Source organism: Haliaeetus leucocephalus, unplaced genomic scaffold (assembly GCF_000737465.1).
Source record: "Haliaeetus leucocephalus isolate CR32 unplaced genomic scaffold, Haliaeetus_leucocephalus-4.0 Scaffold849, whole genome shotgun sequence".
NCBI classification, from domain to species: domain Eukaryota; kingdom Metazoa; phylum Chordata; class Aves; order Accipitriformes; family Accipitridae; genus Haliaeetus; species Haliaeetus leucocephalus.
In genome coordinates this window covers 1,378,098-1,405,954 of record NW_010973285.1, presented here as the reverse complement: position 1 = coordinate 1,405,954, position 27,857 = coordinate 1,378,098, and the positions used below count along the sequence as shown (strand labels likewise).

Genomic DNA, 27,857 nt, shown 5'->3' with positions numbered 1-27,857 from the left:
GAAGAAGTTACTATAAATGGAGAAGATGAAAAAGAACGGAAAGACCCCTATTTTGTGGAAACACCTTACGGCTACCAGCTGGACTTGGATTTTCTGAAGTACGTGGATGATATACAAAAGGGCAATACCATTAAGAAACTAAACATCCGAAAGAAGAGGAAAGCCGTACCAGCCTCGGCGGGTACCAAGAACTCTGGTGGCCAGTGCGGCGGCTGGACCTCCACGGAGTCTCTCTCTTCGTCGAACAGTGATGAGAACAAGCAGTCTTGTTTGGCAGCGAGGAGTCAAGTGACCTCATCCATTGCTGTGAGACCCTCAGTTACCTTTGAAGCATCTCCTTCTTATTTAACCGTCCCTGAGGGTAAGCAGCTTCCTCCTCCCTCCCCCCAGCCTCCTCGGCACAACCTCCATGTAACAAAAACCCTCATGGAAACGCGGAGGCGACTCGAGCAGGAGAGGATGATGCAGGTCACACCTGGAGATGTCCGCAGGCCCCGGCTTTCCAGCTTTGGAGGCATGGGCTCCACGAGCTCCCTCCCCTCTTTTGTGGGATCCAGTGGGTACAGTCACATGTCTCAGCAGCTACAGAACGGGTATCAGGGGAACGGGGACTATGGCGCCTGCTTCAGCTCCTCCTTGGGCAGCTCCATCCGTCACAGCCCCATGAGCTCGGGTATATCCACGCCGGTCACCAACGTGAGCCCAGTGCATCTGCAGCACATCAGGGAGCAAATGGCAGTTGCCCTCAAGCGTCTCAAGGAGCTTGAGGAGCAAGTCAAGACCATTCCTGTGCTGCAGGTCAAAATTTCAGTCTTGCAGGAAGAGAAGAGGCACATGATGGCCGAACTCAAAAACCAGAGGAAAGCGACTCAAAATGACACATACGGTTTCAGAAAGCGATCCTACAGTGCGGGAAATGCAGAGCAGTGGGAACACATGTCTCAGGTGAGAAGAGGTGGAGAACTGTACATAGATTGTGAGGAAGAGGTGGAGAGCGTGGAGCAGAGCTCTCAGAGGATAGAGGAGTTCAGGCAGCTGACTGCTGAGATGCAAGCCCTGGAGAAAAAAATCCAGGATAGCAACTATGAAAGTCCAGCAAACCTTCGGGTGAACAGAGAAAGCCTGACAAAAGAAGCCCGATCTGTTGCTGTAGGTGCTGATGAGAACATGAACGATGTGGTTATATACAACAGATCGGTGAGGCAACACAAAGAAGTAGCTGTGGGGACAGAGAAAGAAATGAGAGAGTCTGGGGTCGGGGTGACGGAAGCCATGCTTGGCTTGTCTACAGAGGTCGAGAAAGAGATAGAGCTTCAGCAGCAGACCATTGAAGCCCTTAAGGAGAAGATTTACAGACTAGAGGTTCAGTTAAAGGAAACGACCCATGACAGGGAAATGACCAAATTAAAACAGGAGCTGCAGGCAGCTGGGTCTAGGAAAAAACTGGATAAAGCTGTGATGGCTCAGCCCCGTGTCATCAGCAGGATGGTGGAGGCCGTCATACAAATGAGAGACCAAATGGTGGGAGACCACGTGGACATTGCCGATTCGTCAGTGGGAAACCACCTGCAGACAAGCAGCATCGGCACCTCCTGCAGACCTGCCGTGCGGAGCGTGGCTGCGGGCCCCGAGCTGTTGATGAGCCAGTGGCTGGTGAGGGAGAGGGCAGAGGTGCGAGACCAGGGCACAGGGAGGTCCGTTGAGCTGCGCAATAAGGCGGTGGGCGCAGAGACAAGCGTCTGTGAGACGGGCATCAACACGGAGGAGCCAGCAGGCGTGCCGAGCCCCCGCCAGACGGCGCGGGCGGTCGGAGCGGTGAGGTCTGTGGGCTGCGGGGATTGCTCGGTGGATGTGATGGTTTGCACCCCCAAGGAGTGTGTGTCCCGTGAAACGGCCACAGAGGCTGTGCCTAGGGCAGAGGCGACAGTGATGGCCGTGCCCTCTACGGCTAGCCGGCAAACCAGCACCGCTTTGGAGATGGTGAGCCAGTGCACCGGCACAGAGATGGCCTCCCTGGCGGACTGCGGGACAAACACCGCTCTGAGCAGCTGCGATAAACAGACCAACACGGAGAGTGTGGAGACGCGGAGCGTGGCAGTGGGAGATGGCCGGGTGAAGGACATACACGCATCTGCTAAAACGCGTTCGGTTGGAGTGGGCACCTTGCTCTCCAGCCACCCTGGCTTTGAAAAGCCCTCTGCAGTAAAAACCAAAGACTGTGGTGTTGGGCAGATAAACGTTCATGAGAACTACCTGGTTGGTCTTAAAATGAGGAGCATTGCCTGTGGACCCCCTCCATTGCTAGTTGTGCCAGCTGGTACCAGGAGCATCGGTGTTGGTGGAGAGTCTGTGTGCGAGCCGGTGAGTGGTCTGTTGGAAAGCCCTCTGCCTCCACCTGAGCTGAGGACGGGCTTGGATCACTACATTGAGCGCGTGCAGAAGCTGCTGCAGGAACAGCAGATGCTGCTTGCTGAAAATTACAGTGAATTGGCAGAAGCCTTTGGGGAGCCCCACTCCCAGATTGGATCTCTCAATTCACAGCTCATAAGCACCCTCACCTCCATCAACTCCGTCATGAAATACGCCAGCACAGAGGAGCTGCGGAGCCTGGACCTTCAGAAGCAGTGCATGGAGAGAAGCACCACGTCAGGTAAGCCCAGCATCCAGGTGCACGTTCGGTCCGCTCCTTGCCAGAGCCACAGGTCAGTCCCCGGCTAGGCTCTTGCTTAGTCTGGACGCAAGTGTGTAATCCTCCCCGATGAAACGCAGAACGTAATGTTGTTGCTAGACGTGCCCATTGGGTGTTCTCTCCAGCCCACTGCTTCTAACTGAAGAACCAGAGGTGGTTTTCTCTCTCCCAGTCCAGCAGACTCTGAAGGGCCTGACGACGATGGCTCTGACCATGCAAGAGAGGTATACTGCCGTACAAGGTGTTGGCACTGTTTTATAGCTTTAATACTATTCGAGATTAATGCCTGTGGGTTTGGAATTTTGTCCTTCCTTTAAACTTGGCATGCAGTTTTTAAAAACTACGGTGTCAGATTTGATAGAGGTGAAAGTCACATTCAGCGTGTGTATCGAACTGACTTGTTTCCACCGACGTTTCCCTGGGTTTTGTAGTGTTTCTTCCATTGCCTTTGTTCCCTGTGCCTCTCAGCCAGAGAGCTGTGGGGTGCTTTCCCCCAGGGGAATCAGCAGGGCTGATTGCTTTTTAGTAGGCAACTCCAGAACGCTTCACAGAAACCACATCTTGCATCTTCTCTGTTCCAGTAACTGTTTGTCCTAATCCCTAATTACAACCTCATGTTTGAAAGGCATAAGCTGTAATTACTGCTGGAGGTTTTGGTGACACTCAGGAAAGGCAAGAATTGAGATTTAAATAGTCCTTGCATTTTATTTATTAACTTTAAAATCTATACAATTAATTTGAGGGATTTCTTTATTCCCTGGGGTAAAGTTGCTTACTTTTTTGTTATTATTTTTTGATGTCTGGTAGTCTATTTTAAAACTTAGACTTTTTTTTCTAATACCTTATTGGTGAATCCAACCACATTACTATTAAATTTAAATGTTGGCTTACTGGAAACCGATATGTAATGCCTAGCAGTGACTGTTTGATACCGTCTTCTTGGTCCTGCCATACAGTGACTGAAACGAGAGGTTAAGGAAATGGGAAAAACTTGTGCAAATTCATCTGTAAAGTGGGTGCTGAATTGGAAGAAAAATCCTGAGTAAATACCATTTAATGTCAACATAGCATTATTGGCTAATGCACTGCTATATAAAGCTCTTGCCGCTTATTTACTGTCTTAAAATTTACCTATTTTGGTTAAAAGGCAGCTTGGTAAATCTGATTCTTTTCAATGTTCATGTGCTAAATGGAACCATCCATTAAATGAGCAGAAGTAAAAATTTTAGCTTCCAGTAGTAAAGCAATAAGCAACATTTATGTAGCGGTAAAGAAAATGTATGATATCCTGTCTGCATACATGCAATATGATACTATATATGCAATATTACTATCTTTCTGGTGTGCACTTTATATTTTGGGCTTCTTACAAGTTATGATACTATAATAATAAGAGTATCTAGTAGACACCAGAAGTGTCCTTAAAAACAGTGAACCAGAATTTTTACTAGCTGTAAATCCTCAATTCCTTTCCCTGCTTTTACTACACAGTATCAAATGTGTAGTCTAGAGACTTGAAAGTATTTAGACACAGGTGGAGCAATGGATCATATTTTACTAAAGATGTTCTTACTCAGATTCAGATTTCACATTCTTGATAAAATTATTCAGGAATAATTTTACTTTAAGTTGTAATGCCATTATCTTTAGCTGTGGATGCTGAGTGTAAAATCACTTTATTTTTAGTCTTTGGTGAGAACTACGTGCCAAGACTGCATGCATAAATCAAGCTCTGGGCTATAACAGTTCAGACCCATGGAGAATTGGAGTGGGAAGGAGGCCATAAGCCTGAAATGTTTCCCTTTTTCTTTCTATTAATTTTGAAAATATTGTCTTTACTACATTAATCTGCTGGTCCTGCTGCCTGTTCCTGTGGTTTTACAGCTCATGTGTTAGTTACTTTTTTCTGTAGAAGGATTTTTGCTGAATGAAGCACTAACTTAAATAATTCGGTAAGCCCTGGAACTAAGAAAGCTTTTTTTTTTTTTCCCCATGCATCAGTATCTCATGATAGCTTGTGAGCTCTTAGTAAGTTTTTCCTGACATTTAGGTCTCTCGGATGTAGCTTTTCAGGTGTCGTGTGTGAACTCAACCAGCACCCCTTTCATGAGGCCTGGCATCTCTAAAGCTTGTATAAATACAAAAATCTTTCAGAGCACTGAGTCTTTAGTCTGGTTTGGTTAGAATGAGCGATCGGGTTTAAGTTACTGAAAGAAGCATGACCTCGCAAGCCTCAATTTCTTAGAAAAACAAGCTGAAAATAGATGCAGAAGTGTCTGGCTTCAGATTAGCAGCAGTAGTGTCATCTTTAATATTTTATTCAAAGAGCATCCTTAGGAAGCGCCTCTTAGAGGCTAGGTCCTTTTAGGGCAAGAGCACCTGCGCTGGCTTTGAGGTGTGTGATTTGGGTACCAGTTTGCCTTGTTAAAGGGTTAGTGGTCCGTACTGCTTCCGATTCCTGAGGTGGCAGCACATCAGTCAAATTCTCAGCTTTACGGATAGCTGTCCCTGCTAGTGCTGGGAGACGGGGCTGTGCTGCAGGGGTGTCTGCCGTCTCGCAGCCCCTGGCGCAGCGTGTGTCGGGCGCTGGAGCCACCGGCGTGATTGCTGGAGCCTGCCCAGCGGGACGTGGGCTGGCGCTGCAGCTGGCATCCTTAGGCGCAAGCCAAGCGGACCTCTGAGATGATCTCTGAACCACATCATTAGCAATTAATATATTGCTTGTTGCAAAATAAACACCTTCACTTCCGTAACTAAGCAACTCCTATTTACATATGCACTATCTCTCAGAAGCCCTAGTGACGTCAGGGAAATCAGACCCGCTGGCCAGACAAGCCGATTTCCACTCCCCGAAGTCCTGTTAGCCAGCATTGGCACCCTGTCTGTGTGTCCAGCTGGATCATATGGATGTGGATGACAAACCTAGACGCCAGCTGATCCTTATTCTTAGACCAGACAGCGCTTTCAGGTTCTTTGTTTATTGTCACAGAATTTCTGAGAAGTTTCAGCAAGTCAGATCTGAGTGCGCCTGTGACGTGTTTTCCAAAATATCAGCCAGGGGCCTAATGTCGCTTGTAGGGGTTTTAATAAGACAGACGTTTCACAAGTCTTGTAGATGGATGTCTTTCTCAGGCAAGACATTCGCAAGGGTGGTGGTGTTTAAAAACAACTGCTCTGCTGTTGCCCTGAAAAATTACCTGAGCATATTTGACCTGAAAATGCATGGTTATTCTGCCTCAGTGATCTTTGGACTACCAGTTTTACAGTCACTTTTTTGAGCAATCCTGACAGAGCACCCCAGTGGAAGCATTATATTAATCATGGCGAGGAAGGAGGCAACCTCTTGATTTAAGACTTGAGGGAGTGAAAGGAAGGGGGAAGCAAGTGGTGGAGGAAAGTCTTGGGGGTTAGGAAAACGTGATGTGCCATCTGGTGGAAGGATCTTTCAAAGTTTTCAACTCTAGCTTTCACCCAGAGCTGGGGAGGCAGGCTGAGGGACGATGGAAGGGCAGAAGGAATGATGGTGGTGCGAGAAGCCCCTGGTTGTCCAAAGCTGGTGGGTAGGACTAATGAGGTATTGTGGCCATGGCTGTCTCTCTGTGTCATCATTTGTAATGCAAAACCAGCAAGGAATTGGAAAAAGCTGTTTTCTCTTTACAGCTCTTCTTTTTGACAAAGTTTGTAGCCTTTTCCTTCAAAGAGTGTGTAGCTTGATGGCTTAGTAGCCTCTGTCCTGGAAGCATGGACCACACTGGTGCAGTTGAAGACTTGAGGCTTGCCTGAGGTTCAGGAGCCGATGCTGTTCGAGGTGCAGGCATGTTGGTGGACTCTGCAAAGCTGTGGGCTGCTACAGCTCTCCCTGGTTGTCTATGTCTAGGCAAGTGAAATGAAGCCCTCTGCTTCAGCTCTGCCACAGATGTGTGCCTTAATCACCATCTTAAGTTTCTGTACAGATCTGCTTGTTTGTGTAACAAAGGTGATCCATCCATCTCTCTGCCGGAGAGAGGGTGACTGACATACGTGAAGTATTTTTCATATTCCCTGGAAGGTAGTGCATGATGCAAAACGCTCATGCAGATGGTCCCATCTGTGTGCCAGATGACTACTGTTTATTCACATGTGTCTGGCCGGCATCTCAAAGAATACAGTGCCACCTCTGCATTTTTCGTATGGCAGGTGGTATCTATTGACCTGCTAGTTGTGACAACATAGAAAGCTTAAATGCCTCTGTTGTTCGAAAATGGTAGTGACCTCTACCTTAGGAGCTGAGGCGTTAAGTGGGGTTTTTTCCTGTTTTAATTACCCATCCAATTATATCAGAAGAGAAGCAGAGACCTGGCCAGTAATTGTCCTATAAAGACATTATTCAAGTGAAATTCCATAAACGTCTTTAAAGAAGTTTGACATACCTTCCCTGGTCATGCGTTAGCACAAGCTTACTACTATTATCATTGTTATCATTAGAGTATTCTCTGTTTTCATTCTGCGGCAGTGCTACATGGAGTGTTTGAATCTGAAAGCTGCTCTATCTCCTCATTTCTGCTTCAGTTAATAAAGAGTATAATTTGCCATGATATAAATAAGTTTTTGTCTTTCAAATATATTGCTGCTTAGAGAGTGACAAGCTCCAGCCTGCTAGCTTGACTCTTCGAGTGACTGTGGTAAAACTCCAGTTCCCTCCCTGCACTGTGGCACCGGGATGTGATGTCAGGCACTGAGATTTGTTCGAAGTTCAACTCCCATGGTAACAGCCACATTTTATGAATATTTAGTGGCAGGAGATTCCCATTTTTCCAAGGAAGTGTTGTTGTATTTCAGCAACAATAAAGCAGCAGCTAAGAAGATGAACTCCTCATAAATGAGAAAGAAGAAAAAGTTCTGAGATGACCTTCCTGCTGTGCCCAGTGTCATGAGATGCTTTGGTCTACCACTCATCAGGGCAATTAGGATGGCTTTCACCGAGCTTCACATGCAGTTGTCTTGGAAAAGAAAGCATTTCATAAATAAGATTATTAGCTGCTTCACAGATGTGTAATTTTTTGTGTTCAGTCTTGTTCAATTCAAGGAATTGGTTTTGACTTCCAGTTTCAACAAGCTGGCTTCACAAGCTAGTTTGGGGTTGGAAAGCAGCTTCTCAACACAAAGAAGATGGTTAAAGTGAGAGTGAAAATGAAATTTAGATTGTTCTTGCAATCCTGTTAAAGGAGCCATGCTGTTAGGAGGAGCATTTTCCCCGGAGCCAATGGTAGTTGCAACATTTACCTACTCCTGGGCCCCAAGTGAATCTGGCTTCTGTGGGTTTATCCTATAAAAAGTTCATGTGTGGCAATTTTTTTGTCCTGAAATTTTAAGTGACTTTTAACCTGGAATGGCTCAGAAGTACCTTTTAAAATGAAACTACGCTTAGTCTTCTGAAGGTAACACATTTATCAGGTGGATGGGTTAATATCAATCATTGTAAATGTTTAAACATGTTACGTTTAACATGTTTGATCATTACTGCTTTTTTATTTACCTTAGTAGAATGAGGTTTTTTTCTTCAGTTGTTCTGATGCATAGACCAAAGGGAGAGTGGATTATAAATTATTTATATAAAAAAAATAACTCTTTAAGTATAAAGCAACTTAATAAGATTTAAAACCACTGGAGAAGACTTTGTGTTCTTCAGTTACACTAATTTCACAGGGAGCTTATTGCTACTGTGAAGAAATCATGCAGTGTGAAGGCGAAGTATTTCCTTGCTGTATATGCTCCAGACAACATTTATGCACTGTCTTTAATAGGGAGTGTATAAGTCGTATCATTGGCTGTTATAAACATATTGTGCAAATAAATGCTCGTACTGATCAACAGGTTAAAAATAAAATCTCTGTGCAGCTACCACATAGGCAGCAAGCTTGTGCCCTTTTTTTAGCTAGAAGCCTGTGATGTTCCAGCCAGAGAGCTGGGTTCTCATCCTGATGGTATTTAATTCCCCTGGCCTCGTTTGCACTTCTCTTGATTTCCAGTATTGTCAAGCTAAATTGTTTTTATAGTACTACTTAGGTTTGCTTCCGTCAGACTAAACAGAATTTTTCAAAAGCAGGTAAAGGCCAGACTTCTGGTATCACAACTTCAGCACAAATTCAGGGGAAAAAAATACTGTTTAAAACTCACCCAGTGAGTTCCCTGAACCAGCTTGCTACATGACTATTCATGCTCTCGTAACTGGGAGGGGAGCTCTGCAGTTAGGAAGGGAAATAGCATCTTAATAACAATAAACGGATTTTATAGGTGCCAGAAATGACAGGGGTAGTCTGCTGCTGATGCATAGTAGTTTTGCTGTTACCCTGGTTTAAATTGGTGAGATTTTCAAAAGAAGTGATTTAGGAGAGGAGGTTCTCTCTAAAAATTAAAAAGACGTGCCCTCATTCCCTCAAATTATTGGGGCTAAACCACTGAAGAGGCTTCAGTCACTTGTTTCCCTCTGAAATTGATGAGAGTATCTTTCTGCATAACAGACTTCAACTGTTTGTAAATCCTTAAGTTTTTCGTTTTGTCTTTCTATTCTTTGGCTTCTAACGTACTCGTGAACTTTTCCAAGATCCCCTACTATATTGCAAAATACATTTAGAAATTCCTGGCAGCTCCATGCTGTGGTTAGCTATGCTCTATCAATACTTGGAAACTTAGGCCAGGTTTGCATTATTTGCCCACACCAGTAAACTAACAAAACCCATCGGGGCGAGTCTGCCCGAGCGGCTCTGCCCGGAGGCAGTGGCTGGCTCAGTGTTGAACCTGTTGGCTGATTTACTGTCAGTGTTGGGCACCGCGACCCGGCGTGACTGAGAAGGATTGTGTGCAGGCATACTTGAGATCCGCCTGAAGTGAGATGAAGAGTCTATTTTAAGGTCCGTGTGGACTGGTGGTGATGTTCAGCCAGGGTTTCATTTCCACACTTGAAATGCGGTCCCTGTCGCCTCCGACCCTGACAGGGACCCTGCAGCCGTGTTGGAGGAAGAGGGAGCTTGGCTCGTTCAGCTTTCTGGTTTGGGCAGTGGCTGATTAATTTGCTAAATCATCGACTGTAGTCTTGGGTAGCACACCTGCTTCCTTCATCCATTTTTCCGAGTGGTTTGCACTGCGTTGCTGCTCTCCAGCCATCTTTACGTTGGCTGTCTTGTGAAGGGGAAGGCCTGAGAGCTGATGTTAGATGCTAATTGACAGCTTGCGGCATTAATGCTGTGCTGGCCCCAAAGCTGTCTTTCCCTGAACCTTGGCTACCGTAGACGCAGTAGGTGTAGGTATCTAACAGCTGTGTGGGGAGAGTAGGTGTACTGGCCGGTTCGTCTAACGCACGCTTATTTGTTGTGTGCTTGTCCTCAAGCCTCCATGAGCAGGACGCCCTTCCTCCTTCATTTGAGGGCATGGACAGCATGCCTCAGATCCTAAACTCTGTGTGGTGCTTCTCGGCCACCGAGGGATGAACCAGGAGGGGGAACTTACTGAGATCAAGTTGCACGGGAGGCAAGTTTAGCCAGGAGAGAGGCTGTGAGGCAGGGGAGAAGAGTCTGCTACTATCCTCCTCCTTTCTCTGTCCGACCCTGCTGCAGCTCCCTCCCCGGCCTTGTCCCAGGGCAGAAGGGAGACGGACACCTGAGGAAGTTCAGGCTCTGGCTTTTGGGGGCTGGACGTTGCTGAGGGGGGACGGCAGGGTGCACCAAGGTGCCGTCGGTTCGTGTCAGGCAGGACCCCCGCTCTGCCTTCCCAGAGCCCTGCCGCCTGCCCTCAGCTCTGGCACGCGTAAGCCCACCCGTGTCCCCAGGACACGGGGCAGTTGTCCCAGCTGCCTTTGGAGAAGGACTGTGACGCCTGGCAGGGGACGGAGAGACCTCAGCTTACAGTAAACCTGGGGAGCTTCGGAGCCCTTCCGTATCTGCTGCTTCAGAGCAGGTTTCCTCCGCTCCCTCCCCGTGTCCTCGGTGGCCAGGCTGGAGCAGAAGGGGTGACCTGGTAAAAGCAGCCGCGGCAGCCACCACCAGCTGCAGTTGGAAGCGGTTACTCTGTTCAGCGCTCTTTAATTGTAGCTGTCACCACTCCAACCGAGCGGAGGAGGGAGGCGGTTTCCTTGTTTTTCGGCTAAGGGAGTTCAAAAATCATTGTTTTTGGCTTGGCGCTCCGTCGCCTTGGCAGCCCTCTTCTCCTCGGCTGGCAGATGAGGGACGGCGCTCGCTGTCGGGAAGAGACCCGACCGAAGTCGGTCACCGCTGTGAAGCAAGGCGAGGTGGGGGAGCGAGGGCAGGACTGCCTTCTTGATTTTCATGGGCGCCCGTTTCGTGCCCGTTTCAGGCACGTCTCTGGAGGGGCTGCTCCTGCACGGCAGGCACTGAGGTGGCTGCTGCCTTCACCTCCCACTTCCCTGAGAGGGCAGAAGCTTTTTGGCTCTACCCGTAGTGACATGTCCGTCGATACCATGCCGTGTGCTTTTCCTGGCAGGCGGCTTCCCCCTGTAGCTTGGAGAAGCTATAAGCAATGGTGGAAGCGTGCAACCGGTCTCATGGCTGGAGAAGGTGCCTTGGAAATGCACGTGGGGTGAGACTTGGCTGGGAACTCGGAGACTTGGGTGAGAACAGGAGCAAAGAAGAGGAACTGCTGGGAAGTGACAGTGTTTGGAAAAATCAGCTTCGTTATGTCCTGTTACAGGAAAAAAAAAAGCATTGAGGTGAAGCAAGAAGGGGGAAGGGCAGACTAGCAAGAGCAGTAGAGATGTTGGCTGTATTTCTAAAAGTGAATATTTGGAATTTACACTACTACAATATGTTAGCATCCTGTGCAGTGCCACTCATCTGTTTGAATGAGGAGACTGTGGCTTAATTCGTGATAAATAACAAGGAAAAATCTGTGGAGGCACAAGTGTTTAAAGCAAGCTTTGAAAGGAAGAAGTGATAGTGTTTAAAGTAAGTTAAACATCATATTTTTTTTCCGAGAAGTGCTAGCAAGATCACTTAAGGAAAAATATGTGTGTGTAAAAACCCAGCGTGTTCCACAAACAAAAGCATTTGTACAGCTTTGTAGAGCAGTTGTAACAGCACAGCTGGAGGAACTCCAGGGGAATCTGTAAAAGTCTGTGCATAATTAGTGCTGCCTTTTAAACACACAAAGGGAAAAAATGAGTGGATGCCAGCAATCAGCCAAAAAATAATGTATAACCCCAACACTTGGAATTTGGTTTAAATACAACTACTAGCTCAATACAATCCTATCAAAAAAAAAAAAAAGAAAGAAAGAAATGCGGTGGGTGGGAGTTTATTGCAGTTGTCTCAGTAGAGTATATAACTTTCACCATTAGTGGAATGCTGGCAAAAAGGAAAGTTTCCTGAAAAGTTATGCTTTCATGGAAAATGCCATTTCTAAAAAAAAGTAAGATAAAAAGGGCACTGCTCTTGCAGAAGGAACCTGCAGAGCCCATAAATGCGCTCCTCAGGCATGTCAGCGAGGCGCAGCTCAGCGAGGCGCAGCTCAGTGAGTCTGCCCTGGGCCAGGGTAGCAGGAGCTGCAGTGACTGCACAAACCGAAAGAGAAGGAAAAGGAAGGACCATTCCTTCCATCTGTTTTAAAGCCAATATCTTTATAGCTTTTCCTTGTATTGTATGTTTTCATGGAAAGAAAAACTTACAGCTATTTTTTTGTGTTTTCCGAAAGCGATCACACCCTTTTCCTATTGGATCCTCAGAAAAGAGTATTGTAAAGCACAAGTGTTGTGCTTTTTTTTTTTTTCCAGTTTGGTTTTTTCCACCTGTTGATCACAGTGTTGATGGAAATGTCTTCATCTGACTCCTCTGTGATGCCTACTGTCTTCTCTGGCAGGTGCTACTTTGGAGTACATCCCTCACGGCCAACTTGCAAACACCCACTTAACTTCAAATTTGCGAACGCTGAAATTGGAGCAGGACGTTGTGCCTGCTCAGGAGGAGAGGAAGACTCCCCTTGTGGAAGCTGTTCGGGGAAGGAAGTCCTTTTCTTCTCAGGACAAAACTCTCACTCCAATTAACCTGACAGATGACCAGCTTGCCTCTGGCCTCTATGGTAATAACTGGCTCACATTCAGCTTTCATCGTGCTGATGGAGTTTGAATATGAAATACAGTTAAAGGAGGTTTTCAGGGTTCTCAAAATTGCAGAAGTGGGAAAAGATGTGGGAAAGTCATGGTGTGAGACCCTGTGTCTGCAGATAGTAGTTAATTTTTAAGTGGCAGATGGTAGTGCATCAGTGAAATGCTCTTTAGTGACTTCGTAAGAAAAATTTACTGAGAGAGAAAGGGTTAAAGAATTTTTTTTTTTAACTTAAGTTTGTATGAATGTTTTACCTGTCTTATGCTTAGAGGTTGGTTTAAAAGTTGTTTCAGTGAATACTAAAATCTAAAAGACCAGCCTTGATTGGACTTCCCCACCCCGTTGAATAGCTTATTGTTAAGTGTGCTGTCTGTACTAATGCCTTAGTTCTGGCAATGAGCTGCTGTCATCTGACACCAAGAATTAAGATCTTCTTAACAGAGCAGAGTAACCCATTTCAATGTTAGAAGTCTTTCACAAATAGCGAAGAAAAAAAACCAGCCACATGTCTTTTCTTAATGATTTCTAAAGCACCATGAAGATTAGCAGCATGTTGGAAGATGGGAAAGTTAGGGTAAACAAGTTTTCTGCTTCCAAACTTGTTTTTGGAAGTGTTCTTCTATATTTCCAATGTGCATCCCACACCATGACTGTCTGTATAAAAGATGAGAAAGCCCAGCTTCAGTTGGTAAATTAAACAGAAAGCTGTTGTGTTTGTTTGTTTTGAAAAATTGTCTAAAGCTGCTGCAGTCGAAGCCAGCTATAGATTTGTACTGATAGGTGTGCTTTGTCTCCCTTTTCAACAGTATGTACTAATAGTGAAAACACACTAAAATCTATCATGAAGAAAAGGGATGGGAAGAAGGATATGAGCAACACCAAGAAGAACCTGCAGTTTGTCGGCATTAATGGCGGGTAAGAGACCTGTCTCCAAAAATCTGTCATTGTGGCACTTTCACAGTGGGAAGGAAAGGAGGAACCCAGGAGTGTATGCATAGCTTTGGCCTGTCCTTCAGGCTGAGGTGCATCTGCTGAGTTTAAGGGTTGGAGGGAAGAATGAAACAGCTGAGCTTATCTTAATCCTCTGTGAACCTTTTGTGCTTGCAAGTCACACATGGCATCAGTCTCAAGTACCTGCAGATTAGATTGCTGGCAAATTTAACACGGGAAAATGCAACAAACTCAAAAGCCATGGAAATGTTTCTCGGGCAATATTTTAGTAAGGAAAGCTTTAATATGTCTTTGGCAGCTGACAAACACAGCATTGTGCTGTTGAACCATACAGCAAGAGATGGCATTGCCTAAGAGTTAACTTTCCTGGCTTTGCCCTAGATAAATAACAAACTTTTCTACACAAATACAGAAAACAGTATGGAAAATAATCTTTTAAAATATTACTTACCCTTGCAGAATGTTGCAAACAACTTTAAAACGGTTTCACCAAATTGTTTTTATATAGCTTTTCTAGCCCTTTCCTCAGATTAGTTTTTCTTTAGTACAAATGCCTTGTGCAGTATATAGCCTAAATATGGCAATTACTTCATTTCATCGATATTGACTAAAAGTGTTATTACTTACAGTGGGGGAATGTTACCACTCATAAATCACTGTTGTACAGTAGAAGAATAGGCTTAGTACATTAATTCATCAGCTGCTGAGGTTGGTGGAATAAGACAGTTCGTTAGAATCAGCATTAAAATTGTCCAAATCACTTACATTTCACCTAAAATACCAAAATGTTTTCGACTGTCAGAGGAAAAAATGTTAAAATCATGGCTGTTTTCTTTCGATAGCTTAGTTAGCTTCCCTGCTTATGTCTGCCTAGTGAGGCAACAACACAATTTACTCTGAACGAATTTCATTTTGTGGCTAAGGCAAGGTCTGACAAGAGTATTAAGACTTCTGTTTAAAAAGGGTTGTTCTTCCATTACACACTGTGCCCGTAATAATTACAGTGTCCGTTGTCAGTGACACTGAGTGCGGTGAGTAGAAAAGGTTTCTGAGTAGAAAACAGGAGGACTAAGCCTTTGCAAGACATTTTTCAACTTGCACCGGCGCAAGCACTGACCGCTGCTGAATGGCACTGAGCAAGCACCCCTGCCCCTGCCTGTTCTCCCCCCCAGGTACGAGACAACATCCAGCGATGACTCCAGCTCCGAGGAGAGCTCCTCCTCAGATTCGGAGGAGGAGTGCGAGGGCCACGAGTACCCCCACGGCCGGCACACAGAGGAGGGCTGCCCAGCACCCCGTGCTGCTCCGGAGGTCTGCGCCATGGGGGCAGAGAGGGACAGCACCCCTCCAGAGTGCGAGGCTGAGGAGGTGGAAATCAGAGAGAGGTAGGCTGCTCGCCCTCTCCCAAATGCCTCCGAGGGGATTACTGCTGCCTCGTTGCGTGGGGCAAGCCACGGGCCATGCCCGTGCTGGTGGAAAAAGCGCTAGGCCCACAGCTGCTCGACTGCTGCCTGCTTCCCTCCTCCTCGAGGGGGTAATCAGGGGCGATTTCATCACAAAACAACCACATGTGAGCGGGGAGAAGGTGTCAGAGGGTGTTCTTTCCAGCAGCTGACCCCAGCAACCTTAAATGGTCCATTTATAGCAAGACCCAGGTGGCTTCCCCCAGGCAGAGACTCTCCCAGGTTACAAACGGCACTCATTTAGGAGCAGGCAGTGCCTTGTTAACAACCTGGTCTGTAAAACAGTAAGTAAGCAAGCAAATGAGTCTTGAACCATGCACACCAGTCAGCAGCCTGCTGGGAGCGCATCGTGCACTTGCACCTTCCACAGCATCTCAGCCATGGCGGGTACTGCTCGGTGAGATGATGAGGTACAGCGGTGAGGAGGCTGTCCAACCCTGAGATCATATACTTCATATGAGATCGTATACTACAATATACTTCAAAGCCACCATCATGCACTCGTTCAGCATTTCATGTCTAAGTTAACTTTTCAAATATCTGGTAATGAGCTGTGTAAGGTAGCATTTGACAGGCAAGGTTTGTGGGGGGGGGGGGTTGGCACATGGAAGGCAGCAGTGTGGTGAGATTTTACTGATTCTTGATTAGTGAATGGATAGAAGGAAGTATAAACATAGACAGTGAAGGGATATTTTATAGATACTGGGTTTGCCAGATGTTTACAAGTGTGCTAGATTGGAAAATTATGTAAGTAACAGTAAAAGAGGTAAGACAAAATTAATATGCCGTGTTTCATGGAGGTAGAGCCTAGCACCAAACGTATCTGTAAGTATCAACTGCTAAATAAAAGAGCTGCAGAAATTCATAATTAAACAGCTATTCAGAAGCCTTGGAGCTGTGAGTTTTTGAAGTGCCCTGAGCTTTATTTATACAGTACTGTAAGATGGCCTGTTATTTTACAAGTGGCATAAAAAGATGGGCAATTTCTCAAAGGACCTCTCCAATTTATATTTACCCTCGCAAGGGGTGATTGTGAAGAGGAGCAGCAGGACAGCTTAGATAGCCACGTGTACTTGAGGAGCATGTTGTTTGCAAGCTGGCTGCCCTGGCAATGCCCTTTGAGGGGAAGAGGCAGGGCGCATGGCCACGTGGGACCAAGCGTGGTCCATGCGATGGTAGAGCATTTCATTGCTCTGGAAGCACCAGCAGCTGGCTCGTAACCCTGGCAGGCTAAAATGCCTGCCTGACACACATGAGTGTGGTTAGCCTCTCTGCTTTTTGGGAGAATTTTCCTGGAAAACGGCCATTATCTTCTGTGGCAGGTTGTAGGCAGAGATGGTTGGCCACAGCCTGGTGTGCCATGTGGCATGGGCATGAGCCTTCTTATTTTCAGCTGTTCCCTGAGTTTTGAAATTTGTGATGGAAAGGGGGCAGAAGTGAAAACATGAAGGGGGACCAGAGAAAGACAGTAAATTTCCAGAGTGGATGGGATAAGAAAGGCTGGTTCCAGTGAATGGGAGCTGGCAGGAAGGCACCGCCTGTGCCCTTTCCCGCTGGTTAATTCTGTTTCCGTCAAAACTATCGGCATTTCCTCTTGTTAAGCAAGTAATCAAAGCATAGAGTATGTAATACATGCTCTGCAGTCATACAGCGGTAGGGCAGAATTTCCACGAGAAGGGTTGCCAAGTCTAAAGCACAGAAGTGATGTGTCACCTGCTCTCTGTTCCCGCTGCTTCTCCCGCATACATCTCTGTTTGCTGTGGAGGGAGTCCCTGCGGAGAAGAGCTGCCAGAGCGGCTTCTGAATTGCAGCAGCTGATAGCTTGCCTGGAAACGCTCATTCCCACACGACTTTCAAAAAGGTAAATGTTCCTACACTGAAACATCAAAGAGAAAAATTGAAACATGCCATCTATTCTGCTGTCTCCCTCAGATACGAACTAAGTGAAAAGATGCTTTCTGCCTGTCACCTGCTGAGAAACAACATTGATGACCCCAAGGCATTGACCAACAAAGATGTGGTAAGCAGTGCAGGGCAAAATTCTCTCCGAGCTGCAACAGAAAAACTTCAGGGAGGGATAATTTCTGGTTTTGCCGGACCAGCACCACAGTGGCTAGGCAGAAGAGGATTTCGTCTTTCCTGGAAGAGTCACAAAGTGCTTTTTCTGTCAGGAGACTTTTGTCCAGGGAATGTACTTGTGCTTTGTGTCCTGGGGTTTTGTCATCCCAAGGCACACACATAAAAATAGTAACATGAAAGTGCAGTTTCAACACATCCATGCATTTCCGTGTTATTTTTCTAAGTGTCGCTTTAGCACTGCTGTGGCCAGCTCTCAGGCCTCATATTAAGAGACTGCATGAGGTGAGGAGCTTGTTTCTTCCCATGACAAATGCTCGGAGTCTGTTCTGAAACTGCAGGTGGAGGATTCATTGTTAGTATAATACTCAGTCTCAAGAAATAAGGTTGTATTTGTTTCATATAGGAATTGCCTATATGCCTCATCTAGGAATTGCCTATGCTACTTTGTGAGGGCAATCTGAAAGCAAAGTGATACAAAACTGAATTTTACATTTGTTACAGTTGTGCAGTGATGTAAAAGGCAACAGTCCAGTGCCAGTCTCCTCTACCGTAGACCATCTGCAGCTTCTTAAAGACAATAATGTTGTCTTTAAGACACAGACAATAATATTGTCTGTGTCCAGTTCTGACATTCACAGTCCAGGAACGTTCTGAAAAGTTGTTTAATACAGGTGTGGCAGGTAGATTTCAGTCCTGGGTCAGTCCTTCAGGATTAGTTTAGTCATTCAAACAACAAATGCTTCAGGCCCAGTTGGAGTTGACAGTGCCAAAAATGGCATAACCAGGTGATAATCTCTGCCTTAGAAGTGTAATTTGAATTTACGTGTTTCTTTCTTGTGCTTAAAGTGTTTGCCAGCACAAGTGGTGCTTTGTAGCTGGAAACCGCAGACCAATCAGCTCTTGTTCTCTGTCTGTCTGCTGATAAAGAAGTCTTGTCCAAAAAGGGTAAACTTCAGTACAGCTAGGGATCTGTATAAATTGTCCCAACCTCTTCCAACATAGTCAGCTCTTGTAGCTGCTGTTTACATGAGGAAGAGCTGCAGACTGCTCCTTTTGGGATGTGATGGATTACTTGAATAAAAAAAGTGTACCATCTACTTCATAAAGCGTGTGATACTGTGACGGTAAAAATAATTTCTTAGTGGTACTTTGCACTCAGTAGTGCCTAAAATAAAAAAAAAATATTTATATTATGTCACTTTGTGACCAGTTTTGTGTTTCAGCTCTATATGTTCACAATACATGTGGTCTCTTAATGCAAATGGTTGGACCTTGTAAGTTTTTATTATAGTAGTACTGATGTAGAATATTTGGTATGTATGTATATGTAGTACAGATACATATGTAGTACTGATGTGTGTAGAATATTCTCTCTTTACCAGACACGGACCCCCACTAGAGCTATTAGTACAGGTCCTCTGTGTTTTCCCTAGAGGCTAGAGAAGCATGCTGAATGTCTTCTATGCAAAACTGTCCTTGAACTTATTGGGCACCTTGCAGGTGGGGGTTTATGAGAAGAAGGACATGGTCATCCTTCCAGGTTACAGAAATTGTCTCAGAGAGTCAGAGCTGGCGGTGACTGCAGGAACCTTCTTGGCTCACAGCTAGATCTGTTCCACCTACATTGTTCCCAACAGATAATTACCTGGCCTGAGAGGCTCCTACCCCTCCACTCTCAGTCCCTATGGGAACCAATGGGAAAGTGCATCCTGAATGTCGGGCCTGCATCTTCTCATTGTAGCTAAAATCCCTTACTCCTACAGGCATCTGTCCTGCAGGTGAAGAACAGGTTCATTCTTTTCTCACTGCAGCAGCCTTTTGCACTGTGAAAATGTTACAGGGTTCCTTTCTCTAGCTGTGCTTTCAGCAGAGCATCTCCAGTCCTTCCTGTCTGTCCTATAGGTCAGATTTCCTTGGCTACTAATGCTCGCAGCTCACCTTTGAAACTGTTTTGACCGAATCTTTCATGTCATTCAGTGATCAGACCAGACAAGGTAGTCTAGCTGTTGCCTTCACAGTGCTAGGTGGAGAGAAGGGACTGCATCATATGCCATGCAAGCTATAAATCTGTTTATTCACCCCAAAACAGTATTTGCCTTTTTCATTACAGTGTGATGTTGCTGACTCAGGTTCAGCTTGTCATCTTCTATAATGTTCAGCTCTTCTGCAGAACTGCTGTCCAGCCAGTACTCCTATACTTTGTGCGTTTGCTAATTCATGCCTTGGGATTGGGCCTAGTTGTCTTAGCATGCTGTTGTTTTAAGTCCCCAAGAAGTGTGCGTTCCCACTGCTCTTAGCCTTGGTTCATCAGTGATTTATAAACGTCATTAAGTATTTGATGGAAGTGGTTACTCCAAGTCTTTTTTTCTGTTCACCACTCTTTGATACCCATTAATTCTGGGAGTAATCTCATCCTAAAATTCTGTACCCTCAGAAGTGAACCATACCTGAAAATTACTTGAAATGAGAGGAGGTATGCAATCGGAGAGGAGGTGGACAATTGGTGTTTTAAAGAGGTGTCTAGTCAGAGGGGAAATTTCAGTCCGTACATCTTGTTTGTGAGCTGAATACTTTCTTCCCACATTTGACTAAAAAAGGCTTGACCTCCTGCATCACTGACTTGTGGGATGGAAAATCCTTTAAATAGATTGCCCATATGTAAATTTTTCTGTCTTGGTTTTGGCAGAGGTTTTGTTTAAATACCATCCAGCATGAGTGGTTTCGTGTCTCAAGTCAGAAGTCAGCTGTCCCTGAAATGGTTGGAGACTACATAACTGCTTTTGAAGAGATTTCTCCTGCTGTCCTCAGACATATCATCAATATGGCAGATGGAAATGGAAACACGGCTCTGCATTACAGCGTCTCACATTCTAACTTTGAAATTGTAAAGCTTCTTCTGGATGCAAGTAGGTTGACTTGTTTGCATAATTTTTTTTAATTATTTTTTGTTTTTGCAATCCTCATAGGTGAAATTCTTCATGAGCCAGAGGTCGATTTTGGGCTCCCTCCAGCTGCTGTTTCAACTGTTAACAGTTACATCGTGGCTCACTTGGGTGGCCTAGAATCCTTCGTTCTAGTGCTAGCTGTGGACGTGATTTGTAACTTCCTGACGAAGTTAAAAATACACTCAAGTAAACTATATACAGAGTTGACCAGTGTTTGGGATGGATAGGTAGATCCCTGACTCTTGGACTGTAGTCCAAGTTCAGCAGCACCAGCCTCCACCAGTTTTCTCTGGAAGCAGCACAGCTGCTGCTCAGCCAAAGGTCGGGTGCTGCTGGAGGAAGATGCATTGAGGTATAAACATCCATGTTGAACACCCAAACTAGTCCAGCTTTGTCTTACTACAGCAGTACAGAAGCTTTTTCTGGCCACCACCTTGATACATCTATGCTGCTCTTCTGAGAAACTGGAGCAATGTGGCATTCTGCCATATAGGAGCATTTTCCTGATCCATGAGCCATGTGATGATGCTTCATTTAGTTGCTTTTGTTGTTGCTTCCTTCTCTTGATCCCCTTGCAACACACATGCAGAGAGGGTAGTGGCAGAGAGGAGACTCCAGAGCATCTGCTCCCTGTATGTGCTAAGCCAGAAGGCAGCCAGCAGAAGGTGACACACGTTGGAGCTGATCCCAGGCAGAATGTGATTTGTTTAAGCCTAGTTTTGCTCCCTGACTGAAGTTTCTTTCTCTAAGCTGGTTATAAAACCTGTCACAGTTGGTTGTGAAGCTTAATTAGGCCAACAACATGGCTAGAGTGTAAGTCTAGCAATATTTATAAATCCAGAAGGGTAGCATCAGATAAACAAGGACATTAATGATACAAATCTCAGTTTTGATAACGCAGCACATCTGTCACACATGCAGACACTTCCTCGGCAGGAGAGCAAGCGCTTTGAAATCTCTGGTCCTGTTTGAAGGCAGCCTGTTGGGAAGAGTGAGTCACAGCAGGGGAATGCAGGGAATGTCAGGAGCACAGTGAAATGCAGCAGGCTGGCTCTGCAGCACCACGGTGGGAGGAAGCTGCCCCTCCGCTTCCCTGGGTATCTCAGGGTAGCATGAGCACGCTCATCTGTTGCTGGAAGTCAGGTCTCCTGTAGTTTACAGCAGCTGCTGTATTGCTATGGACACAGCAGGTTTTGGCTGTAAAATCCAACACCGTGACGAGTGCCAGGTGTGCGGGAGCACATTGCACATGCCAGCACTTGGAAAATATTTGTGAACAGGCAAATTCCTTCAGGTTTTGACAGTCTTCCTCTGGACTGTGTCTAAATGGTCACTGTAGTCAACTCTGAAGTGTGGCTATATCACAGGCAGATTCTTGGTCCAAGAACTCTGTGTCTGTGTTTGGTGGGAAGAACAGATGAGACCTGTATCACCATGCAGTGTTACCAAGAGGACAAAGAGGAAGACAGCTCCCCGCTCATTAGCCATATAGAAAAGGAGCTGAAATGTGACCTCAGAAGACACACCTCTGCTGAAGTAGTCTAGTCAGGGTAGGAGAGTATCACTTCCAATTATTATTCATTACCTGTGAAGTAATGCATGTAGCAGAGTGTCATGTTCTGTGACTTCAGTGGCCTCCCAGAAGTGACTCCTGAAAGTAAGGTTGGGCAGCTGGTTATAAGGCAGCACAGGTGATGTTACCAAACATGAAAAAATGTGCATTTTCTTACATCTGCACTTGTATTGCTTCTGCAATGTTCTTTTCACTTAAAAAAAAAAAAAAAAAAGCCTTTGGCAATGAATCTGAAGAATTTCCTGAAAGTTTTGCTTGTTAAAGATATCTGTCGTGCAATTTAACCCCAAGTCTAGAGATACTGTTATGTAAGTCTGAGTCCTTGCTTTCCAATACAATGAGCACACTAAAAGCGCTGCTGCCTGTAAACTAATAAGCCCTCCTGGATTTCTGCAGAATTTTAGGAACAGAGACAGACTGGAGGTTAGATGTGAACAAAAAGAAGAACTCTTGTCAGTTGCTGGCACTAGTCAGAGGACTTGACTGTATTTGTTCCCAGAGTACTTTTGTTCACAATCAAATACTCTGTAGAGCTCGAAACAGTCTTTAATTGAAAATTTTTTTCTGCAGCTCCAAAACACATCCAAGTACACTTGCAGGTCTTTAAAATAACACCAATTACAGGAAAATGTTTGTGCTGAGGAGAAGCAGCTTTCCCACTGATCATGTTGCTGGGCCATTTTTGTTTTGCAGTGTGGATCCCTGCAGGAGAGGAGCTTAAAGACTCTCCTGATGGTATTCCTGGGGTTCAGACCCATGCCCCTGATGGTCATGTCAAATTTCACACACTTGTTTTTACAAAAGAAAAAAAAATGCACAAAGAAAGCCCTAAATGATGACATATAAAATGTCTTTGTGCTCTCTCTTGTGTTGCATGTATAGTAGAAGAGGATCCTTTTCTTTCTTGGACTCAAGAGCACCCCTGTTTATTTTTTTCTTCTCCACTTCCCCTTGAATTGCTTCCATTATGAGAGCAGTTGCTGCCTTTTCTTTTTATAGGCTGCTCTACTAACAGTTTATTCAGTTCATTAGCACAATTGCTGCTTTTTGGGTTCCTGCTTTCCAAAGAAATTATCTCATCCCTTTGCAGATGTCTGTAACGTAAATCATCAGAACAAGGCTGGCTATACCCCCATCATGCTTGCTGCACTTGCAGCTGTGGAAGTGGAGAAGGACATGAGGATAGTGGAGGAACTGTTCAGCTGTGGGGACGTGAATGCTAAAGCCAGCCAGGTCAGTCAAACGGTTCATGAGACACCGTTCTCACTCTCGTGTCTTTTTATCTTTCCTTCCACACTCCCATCCCTGCTCCACTGGTTCAGCTTTTGCACTTCTTCACTTCCACCCTCTGCAGTCCTTGATGTTTGTGTGTATGTTTTTGATTGCTGTATGCAAAACGGAGCTGTGGAAGAACAGTTGAGCCTGAGGTCTGGATCTCTTCTAAAAATGAAGATTGAATATGATATGAAGGAACCATTACTGAATTTTGGGAGGTGTTTGCAAATTCTGCACCATTTAGCTCCTTCCCAGGAACTCCAGGTGTCTGGAAATAGATCCGATATCTTCCATTAATTTAATAAATAGCTATGTGAATGTGGGATGTGTTATGCATAAAAGGTATTTAAATAATGGCAAGCAGAGCCTTGAGAGTGCTGTATAAAATAACAATCTCCTTTTTTTCTCCCAGAAGCAGCACAGTGCCAAGAAAATAAGTGCGCATGCTTTGTCACTGATTGTCTGTGTAGTTACTTGGGTTTTCCTCTTCTTTCCATGCAGGCTGGTCAGACTGCACTGATGCTAGCTGTGAGTCATGGGCGGATAGACATGGTTAAAGCTTTACTGGCCTGTGGTGCAGATGTCAATATCCAGGATGACGAGGGCTCTACAGCTCTGATGTGTGCTAGTGAACACGGACATGTAGAGATTGTCAAACTTCTGCTGGCTCAGTCTGGGTGTAATGGCACCCTGGAGGACAATGTGAGTTGCCTTTCCATACAATGCTTCATCAGATAGCTTCTCCGCTCTGGAATGTTTTCCTAATTCAGTTTTTTTGATGCAGTGGAGAGCTGCTGAAATCTGTTTGCATGAATCTCTGACTCACAGTGCCAAAGTACCAAATGCATGAATCCTCTGCTTAGTGGTAGCAAGTGCTGTGATTATTTGGCGAGTATCTTTACTTTTCTAACAGACCTACCCAGTAGCAATTTTTATGGTTAGCTGTAGGTATGCAGTGGCCAGAACAGAAAAAACATTTGCTAGCTCATGGTAAAACATCTTCCTTCTCACATTCTTTCCCCCTTTCCCAGGAGTCTTCCAGTTTTCAGTTAGGACCTTGTCTGGTGACTTAATGGCCTTGAGCGTCGCTTTTCTGTGTCCGTGGCAAACATCAACCGTACAGTTCTCTTCACAGGATTTTCACACAGTATCTATACCATGACTTTTGAGACTACAGGTTTGGTCTCAGTCATGAAGCTACATTTGTCCTGACAATAAACAGATGCAGGCTTTGACTTCAGTGCCAAGTGAGACACCTGTGTATTTCTTGTTTGCAGGGATCATTGCAGCCTACGCTGTCAGCAGACAATTTGATCTGTAGACTTCTTAAGCTTGAAACCAGCTTAATGCCTTAGCTGGTTTCTTGCCAGTACTGTGTTCTCGTTAACACCACCGCTTCTTGGGTGCATTTCCGTTCTTCCTATTGCTTTCACCCACTGAGCACGGAAGTTGAGCCTGGGTTTGGGAGTTGGGAGGGCGGTGGGGGGTTATTTTTTGAAGCTGTTGCAGAGAGCTGGAGACATCATTTCTGTTCATTCACTCCTCTGCTGCAGGAGCTGGCTCAGTTGACTGATGGTGCCAGCGGTGTGTAACAGCTGGCCTGAGGGGAAAATGGAAGAAGGCCTCAGTGTAACAAACACTTTTGGGGGCAGTCTAGGTTACTGCAGCCTGGATGCTTTTACCACTATTAATCACCAAGTCAATAATGAAACTCTTCGTGGGGACATGACACTTAACTATTCCTGTAGGCAGTTTGATACTGTTTTCCAAGCACAGCTTCTCTGCTGCTTATTCATTTTATAACAGGTTTGTCCCTGCTGTGAGATTATGAGATTTTTAGCATTCCCCTAGCTATACTGAATGTGACAGTGATGCTTTCCCAGTCAGCATGATCAGTAGTAAGCTGGGCTTCATCCTACTGATGTGTGCCACTCTGACAGTGATTCAACATCTCTCTTAAAGAACTTGTCTTTTCCTGGTGTTGACTGTGGAGTATTTGTTGTGCATTTTAGTGCATTATATTGCACTGTAGTGGACAGCTCTTCCAGCTCTCTGTCTGCTCAGGACAGTTAGATTTATGTGTAATTGCTCCCTGTAGTCTTATATGATGACTTTCCACTTGGATGCTGTCCCTCGTGCCCCATGCTGGAAAGTTTCCTTAAACTGGTGCCGACCTCTCTAATACCAGTGCTATGGCAGTGGCTGGAAAACGTGCTCCATTCAGAGGGCCAACATAACAGGCAATCCTTGTGAGAGGACATTTCAGATACTGGCATTATTGTGGAAACTTCTGTGCACAAGAGCCAAAAGCCAGGCAGTGAACCAGCAAGCCACTCTTGAGATTTGTGCTGAGGTTGTAGCTGCCTGCCTTGTAATTTAAACACCATCAGAGAGCAGGGGGTTGTAGCTATGTGGTGCACCAATTTCAGGAAAGGAAGGAAACAAGGAACGCAGAGTTGGGAATGTGCTTCGTACAGGTGTGCCCCTCTGACAGCTCAGAGGTTCACTTGACAGGTTGTCTGATATCTACTTCTTCCTGGACCAAACATGGACTGAAGGGAAAAGAGCATGTCAATAAATTACCCTTTCAGCAAAAGCACTCTTTGCTTCTAGCAGCCTCAGCAACTATGGTTTCTGAAAGCAATAATATCTTCTGAGAAACTGAGGTGACAGTATTTGACCAGGAAAGTCTGTTTGTTTGTAGTTAGACTTCCATCAAGGAGCATTTGGAATTATGAATGCAACTGCTCTTAGTGTTAATGGGAGCTATAACACAACAATTATCATTGTAACACAGCAATTATCATGATAACTTGATTAGCATTTATCCCTCCCTTATCTTTTTTCTGACTCCTCACTGACATTGTAGTTTCTCTCAGGCAGCCCAATCTTCTGAAATCACTGGTCTTACACAGCACTACATGTAACATTATTGTGATAATGGCGTGCTCATTCTTCCTCAGCAATAATAGAGGCTCCTTGTTGAGAGAAATTATGAGGCCTCTGACAATTGGACTGCCTCATAAAACAGCAGTGCAAGGCTTATTGTCACTTAATTATAATAAAAGAAATTAAACAAGACTCTAAATTAATGCAACTGTCTGTCTGAGCAGTAGTACCTCCATATCTTCCCTTCTCTGTGGGCTGATGGGGCTTTTAAGAGATCTGTTAATGCAGACAAGCACTAATTCTCTTGTTTCTTCCTTTATTCTCTCAGGATGGCAGCACGGCACTTTCAATAGCCCTGGAAGCTGGACATAAGGACATAGCGGTTCTCCTTTATGCCCATGTCAACTTTTCCAAAACCCAGTCACCGGTTAGTACACAACCTCCTTACAGTTTGTTTTAACTTGCTGCCTCTGAGCATAATAGTAAAACATAAAAAAAAAAAAAAAAATTAACTCCCCAGCAGCTGTACAGCAGTACAACACATGAAATTCTGAGTTTATTCACAGGATAGTTTTTATGCTGGTAAGTGTAATACACGTTTTTAAATCAGGTTGACTGCAGAAGGCTGAACCCTGACTGCAGGATACCTCCTCCTTCTCCTCCCTCTTATCTGGGGGTACAGATAGCTCACTAGCAGCTCACTGACTGTAGCTATTGTGCAGAGGTGCTGTTGCATCATCATAATGCTAATTATTGACCTGGTCACCAAAATACAGCTGTTTCTGGAGTTACAGCTGTCCTAGGTGTTCTGGCAACTACCTACCTGCTCTCCGAGCCCCAGCTCACTCTCCTGATAAATTGCTGCTAAGCCTTTCACTGTCTAAACAACATGCACTCTCAGTTAGTAGGCTGTATGATAGCTAGCACTGTTCTTCCTAAAATGAAGGAAAAAAAAAAAAAAGATTAATCTGTGTACTTAAAGGCAAGGGGTTGAACAGAGTGCTTGTGAGTGCTGTGTTCTCACTCAGCTGGCTGGAATAATTTGACTTTGATTAATTGTTCCTCCCTCTTTTCTAGGGCACTCCTAGGCTTAGCAGAAGAACATCTCCTGGTCCTACCCACAGAGCCACGTTTGAGTAGTGCATGAATATCTGTAAAAATCTCTATGCCATCTTTAAGCTGCTAAATGTTACTGTTTTACTGAGACAGATACTGAATGTAATTGTCTTGTGCCTGAACTCACCAGCAAAGTGAAAGCAGAGATCTAGTGCTAGAGATAGAAAACTGTAAACTTGAAGCAAGCATATAGTTAAGTAGTGCTCAGCTGAGAACTTTAGCCAGAACTGTTCTTTTGCTCACCTACTCGTCTTTCCATACACTGGCATAAATCCTGTTTTTCTTTGCTATTATCCTTTCTTATGTTATGTGCAGCCTAAGACTTCTAAAGCTATCCATGCAGGGGTGTCCTGGTGGCTTGGTTTTAATCATTCTAAAACATATTTACTGTGCCTAGACTTTATCACAGTAACCTTTTCATAAATTTCATTCCAACATGATTTTGATGTTTTTAATTACTTTGAAATTCAGAAGTTGCAGTTGCTTATATAGTCAGCTCCGTGGATCTTGAGCTGGTGGGTGAGTGGGTAGGTATTGGGGATAGACCCTCTTGTCAGGTCTGAAGTTCACTAAATAAGTTGTTGCTAATTGGGGATAATGTATAACTTTTTATATGAAAGATACTAGTATCTATAAAATTAACTCACACAGTATTTTCAACATTTTATATTCCTTAATAATTAAAAACTACATGAAGAATTACATGTCCTGTTACCATATTTTTATTAACTGTGTCAGTCTATAAGCTCCATACATGTTTATTGGAGAGTAAAATTAGAGGTACCA

General features: G+C 44.9%; 1 protein-coding gene across 1 annotated transcript; it reads left to right on the top strand.

The window, feature by feature from the left end:
- Positions 1-27,857, top strand: KANK1 (KN motif and ankyrin repeat domains 1). Its single transcript, XM_010582776.1, has 10 exons — positions 1-2,650; positions 12,536-12,754; positions 13,587-13,695; positions 14,904-15,116; positions 17,127-17,214; positions 19,960-20,179; positions 22,882-23,024; positions 23,568-23,768; positions 26,284-26,382; positions 27,033-27,857. Exons 1-10 carry the CDS (start codon positions 427-429, stop codon positions 27,093-27,095), a joined length of 3,579 nt encoding a protein of 1,192 aa, XP_010581078.1. The 5' UTR covers positions 1-426; the 3' UTR covers positions 27,096-27,857.